Here is a 6805-nt window from a genome sequence, read left to right on the forward strand (position 1 = left end):
GGCCGTTGCCTCAGGCGTTCCCTCAGCGCTGCCGCCGCCTGGTGACCCTGTAAAATCACAATTTATATACTCCCATTGTAATAATTTAATCGCAGTGACACTTCCCCTCAGCAAGGGGAGGTGGTTGAAAGGCGACTCAGTGCCGCTCGGTGTGGGGAGGGGGGCGGCGCCTCAAATTCCTCTCATTAATACCAAAAGCAAGCTTATCCTCATCCAGGAGGCCGGCTTTTTGTGGCGGCGATGGTTTCCGACCTCAGCAAGACGGCTGCAATGCCAGACATATTGTCAGAATGAGTATCGCTGCTGACTGAAAACGGTGTAGCAACGTACATCCGCCCTGGAGAATGCGGTCTCAATCTTTAATCCGTTGCTGAGGTTACGTATTTCTGAAGCTGCACCCCAAAACGTAGTTTATTTAGCTTAACTTCAGCCCTTTGCTTTTTTCCGTTTGTGTTAAAGAAATAATTAACTTTATTTTCCTCCTCCTGGCTCGCTGAAGCTGAATTCCCACTGTTGGAAAGGGATTAGTGGGAGTGACGCTGTATTAGGCAATGTAATTTAAACCAAACAAATGTAGCACAGACTGTGGGCTGGGGTGTTTTTTTTTTTTTTTGTTTGACATCACCATATTTACCTTGGGCTTTCAGCATTTATTTTAAACATACCTTCAATTGGAGCCAAAGCAAGCACTATTTTTAGTTCAACAGTTCCAGGCTAATGCAACCTTCAGTTAGGAACTTCGGTTTGGTAGAAGCTATACAACTGCTAGCCAGATCGTGTCGCTCTTCCACAGAGTACTTCCAACTTGGAGAAGTGTCACACCGACAGTGACCAGTGACGAGGTGAGTCATTGTCACGGTAATACCAGGTCACACAGTCATGTGTCCCCCTGGGCTCAGTCCTTTCCCTGCCAGGCTGAAGGCCCAGCCCCCAGCCAAGCCCTGGGGAATCGCCCAGGTCAGGATCTAAGGTTAGGGTCTGGCTAGGTGGCTTATTGGAGAAAGTTCAGGCATTCGTGTATAAATGCATTAGCAAGGCAGCATTTTAAAGGCTATTCCTAGTGAGTTTTGAAAAGACAGTGGTGCTCTACATCCTTCTATTGAAAAACAAAACCAAACCAAACCAAAGCTGGGGTTTTCTGTGTGTATGAGCCCCATCTAAAGCCCTCTTAGCTTGGGTCCCCACCCTGAAACTAGCATTTTCGACAAAATTCTTAAAACTAGAGAAGTCTAGGAGAAAAATAAACAAACCATAGTGAAAATTTGGTTTCAAAACATATAGAATTAAGGCACTGTTACCTAAAATTTTATTGTGAGAGGAAATGAGGTTGTGGCCTCACATTTTCAGCTACTAAACCAATTTAATAGTTCTTACATGAACTCATTTAAAAGTTTTCTAAAAGCCTTTTTTTTAAAAAAAAAAAAAAAAAAAGCTGACAGCATTGAACATTTCTTCACAATTCAGAAGCAAGTGGCAGTGTCGTTCCACGCGTAGGATCCTGTGCCCTCACCCCTTGAGCAGCATATGATTTGTTCTTGGACTAGATCAAGCCTTTCTGTTTTTAACAGCCCACCAGTAAGCTGGTGCCGGTTCTTACTCAGATAGTTCTGTTGTTTAAATTTTTACAAGTTATCATACAGTCCTTAAATTCTTACCACCCATGCTTGAGAAAGCCCAAAGAGCGCGAGAGAAGAAAAGCAAGAAACTACCTTGTAACTTTTTACAGAAGCATAAGGAAGAGTTGTCTTCTGGTTTAGGGGAACTGGAAATGTGGTAGGGACAAATAATGAAAAACTGAGAAAGTAATTTTAACATTAAAGACTTTCCTGTCTTCCTAGAGACTTGCTGGAGATGCCGCACAAAAGATTTCTTTATATAGAGGAAAACTAGCAGGCAGCGAATGTAAGTGGTATGCATGATAGGCATTTATTCCTTTTTTTAAATCTGTAACAAAACAGCTTAAAATAGACATCTGGTAGTTGAAACCTTTTCCACATTTTAAATGCAAATTTATGCCAATAAAAAGATAGTATTTACATTTAATTTCACATTCTAGAAAGGCTGAGTGGCTACAAAAATAAGTGCTATGATGTAAACACCTTCTACTAACTCCATGCTAAATCCTAACTGATTTGATAGAGCTCTTAGAATTGCACAAACACTATTCAGTTGATTACAGATACATTGAGAATGCAAAAATACCCAAACCCAGAGTAAAACCAATTAGGAGTCACCCACTACCGACAAGTGCACTTCGTAGCTATCATATCTTCATACTCTTTGTAGACGATGGAGCCATCAGGCTCTATGGTCAGGACGCTCAGTGGGCTGTATTCGGCAGGAACACAGGAGGGCTTCGGAACAGAGGAGTCCAGTTTCTCGTATATTATGTTCTGTACCATTGTGTGCACAGGAGAGCCGTAACGATGCCCAACGACCCTCGGGCAGTCACCTTTGCAGTACTGAGGGCTGTACCTGTGTGGTGCTATTATCCATTTGTCCCATTTCAGTTGGCTAAAACTTAGACGGAAGTTGTGAAGCTCACACTCATTTTGAGGGAACAGAAATTGTTTGAAATATTCGCTCAGATTATGAGGTGGAGTTGCTGGTGCTTCTTTCAGATTCTCATCTCTTCGACGTCGAGAGGCCCTTTTACCCTGTGAATTCTCTTTTCCTTTGTCACCCATAGGATCAATACGTGGACTGTTCCTTTGCCTGGGCCGCACTGGGTTTTTCCTTCTGTGTCTAAGTGAGTTCCACCTGTGATAAGCTTGCTCACTGGTATCATTCAAATAAAGCAGAAGAGAAGGGGGAACCAGTGCCATATTAATGGGATTTTCCAGTTTAGTGTTCTGTTGTGGATCACCCATCAGACAAGTGAAGTTCACAGCCATATGAATATTCCTCCTGTTAGTAGCAATTAGAGGCTGGAGAAAAGAAGTCACATCAATCTCAACCCACTTGCGTTTTCTAACTTCAGAGTGCAGGCTAAAAGCTACAGAGTGTGAAACGCTGGGACATACTTGGCTAGAAAAATCATGTTCCTTAACAAATAAATGGCACATGCATGTAATGGAAGAAGAAATGGGAACCGATGTGTCAAAGGAATAGAGCAAGACAGACTTGAGTAGGTGCTCTAGAGCAGTAACACGGTCCAGGTTGAAGAGTAAATCCACCGAGTGAACGTCTCCTGAGAAGGGAAACAAAATCTCCTAGAGTTAGTGCATCTTAATTTTCCCCCTAGACATAAATACTGTCATGTAGTGGATAAGTAGAAAAAAATCATCAGCAGAAGACACCAATTTAGATGGCCTCCCTTACTTTTATTATACAGAATTTCTACTTTGGTCAGGGTTATAAGATTTAAAAGTTAAGAAATGACAACAAAACCAAGAAAACCCACGATTTTAAGAGATGTTAGGATTTATTTCATTAAAAAAACCAAAAAAACCAAAACCAAAACAATACAGGAGGAAGTTACCAGTTGTCTTTTCAGTGTTGATATGGGGACACAGAAACTAGACACTCCAGATTATACAAGCCACAAAAGACAATAGCTAAAGTTTTAAAGTGAATGTTTTCAGATCTTTTCAGCATTAACTCAAATTATTCTTCCTACTCACATATTGTTTCCTATTTACATCTCTTGACCAGCAGCTGCCAACAAGTCTGAGTAATGTCAAGGCAGAAATTTATTAGCCCTATTTAAAAAAAAATTATCATTTCATGAGTCTCACTTTGCTTTTCTTTTATGAAACAGAATCAGAGCTTCCAAGCTATTCTGAATGCACATTTCTGTCACATTCACCCCTACTGTAAGATACACTACTCTAATCTTTGCCTCAGTGTTAAGAATTTTTCTGGTATTCTTTGAATTCGCTCCAATTTCCATCTTATTTTGAGATTGATGAACTCATTTCCTGGCCTGTTTTCCAGATGTCGACATAGCATATTTTTAATAGAATGCCTTTTTGACTGTTCACCACTGTATTTTTTCTGTAAATTAGAAATTGCTCATTTTTGACCACACAAATGCATTAAGTGATCTCTTCAAACTTACATATGCCAAATAATCAGAAATTAGGTGAGGGCTCTATAGACCCTTGATAAACTTATGTTTCCTATATTAATGAATGTTTCTACAATCATGAATTTGAATAGCCTCAATAATTGTAGGAAGTTGGTCCAGATTCAGGCTGCTACTTTAATTATTATTACATTTAGGGTACATAATCATGAGATTAACTGTTAATTGTGAGTATATTTCTGAAGCAGTAGATTATATTATGCCAGGAAATTTTAGTCCTGAACACTAATTTATTTTCTTTGATCTTATTTTTTCTTAGTGAATACTTCTTAACTGCACCTCAATCTCCAAGTGCTGTTACTATGCACAAGTATGATATTTGTGTTTAACATTATCTGTCTTCCTAAGTGAAAAAATCCAAGGCAGGAGACGTCAGCTCACTTGTCAGCAGTCCCATAAGTAGAATTAAAGGCCAAGGATTTCTAGCTGCTTTCGCTGTGACCAGCCCACACTTAAGAAAACCATGAAAGCACAGTAAGTTCCAAAGTGCCCAGCCATCCTAGTTTTTCAGTCCTGAGTCTGATTTACAAGTAGTTCTACTCTTCCCTTCAGGGGAGTTACACATTTGGGTTGTGTTTTTTCCCTAGCAAACATACAAGGCAAGGAGAAAAGTCATCTTGCAATGGGCTTCTGGCAGTTTGTTCCAAGTCTCATTACAGTGCTATGCTTTTATGGCCTTGAAAAAAGCAGAACCAAGACAGGCACTAGAGGAAACGTCATGCCCATTATGCCTAACCATTTCTTCCACTGATCTGTCTTAGAACTGATTGTAGAATTTTGTCTGACTCATAATGAGTCAGGCTGAAATATCAACGGTATCTTGAACACAGTACCATTTGTGTGGCAGTTCCCAAACTGTGAAGAAGTCTTTGTCTAACGCCATTCAAGGAGAAGTAGGTTATGAAAAACTCCTACTGTTTAAGAGGAAAACCATCAGGATTAAAATAACAACAACTCTAAAAAAATAAGATATTTTTATACTATGCTGCAAGCACAGAACGCATGGAAAACCCCCATTTAACCTTTGCAGTGGAGGTCACCCCACACCTACCTTTCATTAGGTCCCTGTGGCGATGCTTGCATTCAGAACATGGAGTGAAAAGTCGAACAGTGTTATAGAGGTGGCTTTTGTTAGCCTTGGGGATTCCCTCCTTGGTAGCAGACATCTTATATAGCCTCTTCATGTACCGAAGGGCTCTGGAGTGCGGCTGTAGCCTGGGGGCCTCGCTTTCCCAGTTCTGGTGTCCCCGGTCAGACAGCACCTTGAGAAGGGGAGGCAGGAGGGCATATCCACGTCTCACACCTTTTGGCAGGCGCAGCAATGGATTTAGCTCACTAGCAGCATCCTCAAGAGCTACCAATAACCCAGGGGTCTTGTCAGGGACTACGCGACCCCTGGAGCGCGGGGAACACTGGATGCTAGAAGAAAGCCAATGAAGACAGCAATAGAAACAAACACAAATTCTCCAAGTACTCTCCATGCTCTTTAGGGTTGCAGCTAAAAAAATGCCTCCCCTAAAATATTCAAGAAAAAAAGAGCACCTAAGTCCCATCCCTTATATAAGTCGCAGCTGTGGAATGGGAGGGAGATGTTTTTCTGATTAGAAACCAAAGAGAAAGATCTGCAGCTGTCTGCTGAAACCACATGCTTGTTTGCATTTAGGCTAGAGCCTTTGCCCATGAAAGCATATTATAAACAAAATGCTTATTCTGAGAGTTAACCTTTTTCACATGGTGAATTACAAAACAAGAGCATGTGCCATCCTCCAGAGGGAGCTGGGGAGATAAATTAGGATTGGATAGTCTGACTAAATCCGTGTATTTGCAGAAATACATAATGCTAAATATTATTGCTATTAGCAATTTAAGCTAATAAAAAAAAAAAAAGAAAGAAACTGGTTTTCATTTTCTGTTGATGTATTTCTCACATTTCTTTTCTCTGTAGACAGTAATATCCACTTGAGAAAGAGGTAACCGTGACTATAGTACCATCAGATTCCTTTTCATTCCAGCACACAGCACATATTTACCTCCAGTCTGAGGTAAGGCATCCAAAAAGCAGAGTGCTTTTTCAGTGAGTATCAGATGTCTATGGAGTGTTCTCCAAAAGCCTCCAAATGAAGCAATATTGATTACATCAGGAACATTTAAAAACTCCTGTAGCTGAACAAAACTAAAGGGATGGAGTTTAATTTTATTTAATTAGGAAAATACAGGGGGGGAAAATGTGGTTTTGTAACAGATGTTTTTAATTAGAGCTATGCTATCAATAATCTAGTGAAATGTCACCCATAATCTAACTTTCACATCTTAAGGCTTCTAAGTAAGGATTGCTTGTTCAGAGAGTGTTTAATTAACTTATAAAAATGTCAGTCTGGCATTCTTTGATTTGGAGTGGAAGGTGAATTCAGATAACAATCTACAGTATGAAACAATATAACCTTTTCTGCTATATTTCTTAGAGCTGATTTGATTATGGTAAGTGGGGGATACTGTCACTTCTAAAGTCAGCTATGTTGCAACTGTTTTGTACAAGGTGATCTTATTTTAAAAATACATCCTTCAGTCAGGCATGCTTGCACCAAACAAGCTCATCTGCTCCCTCCCTTGTGGGTTGGAATTAGTCCCACTTTACATTAGTTTCAAACACATGTAACTACAGTTTCTGCTGTTCCATGACAATTAAAGCTGCCCTTTAACCCTACCCTCTTCCATGAA

General features: G+C 40.2%; 2 protein-coding genes across 2 annotated transcripts in view; both read right to left on the reverse strand.

Annotated features, from left to right (window-relative positions):
- The window catches only part of LOC104291949 (cytochrome b-c1 complex subunit 8), a 1585-nt gene extending 734 nt beyond the window's left edge, over positions 1-851 (reverse strand). Inside the window, exon 1 of the mRNA XM_009891261.1 lies at positions 725-851. Coding sequence (XP_009889563.1) covers positions 725-851 — 127 coding nt within the window. The remainder of the gene's footprint in view (positions 1-724) is intronic.
- Positions 852-2237: 1386 nt separating this feature from the next.
- Positions 2238-5568, reverse strand: GDF9 (growth differentiation factor 9). Its single transcript, XM_009890693.1, has 2 exons — positions 5139-5568; positions 2238-3190 (listed from the first exon to the last, which is right to left on the reverse strand). The coding sequence occupies exons 1-2, from the start codon at positions 5566-5568 to the stop codon at positions 2238-2240; spliced, it is 1383 nt and encodes a 460-aa protein (XP_009888995.1).
- Between the last annotated feature and the right edge of the window lie 1237 nt (positions 5569-6805).

Source organism: Charadrius vociferus, unplaced genomic scaffold (assembly GCF_000708025.1).
Source record: "Charadrius vociferus isolate BGI_N301 unplaced genomic scaffold, ASM70802v2 scaffold370, whole genome shotgun sequence".
In the NCBI taxonomy this organism is placed as follows: domain Eukaryota; kingdom Metazoa; phylum Chordata; class Aves; order Charadriiformes; family Charadriidae; genus Charadrius; species Charadrius vociferus.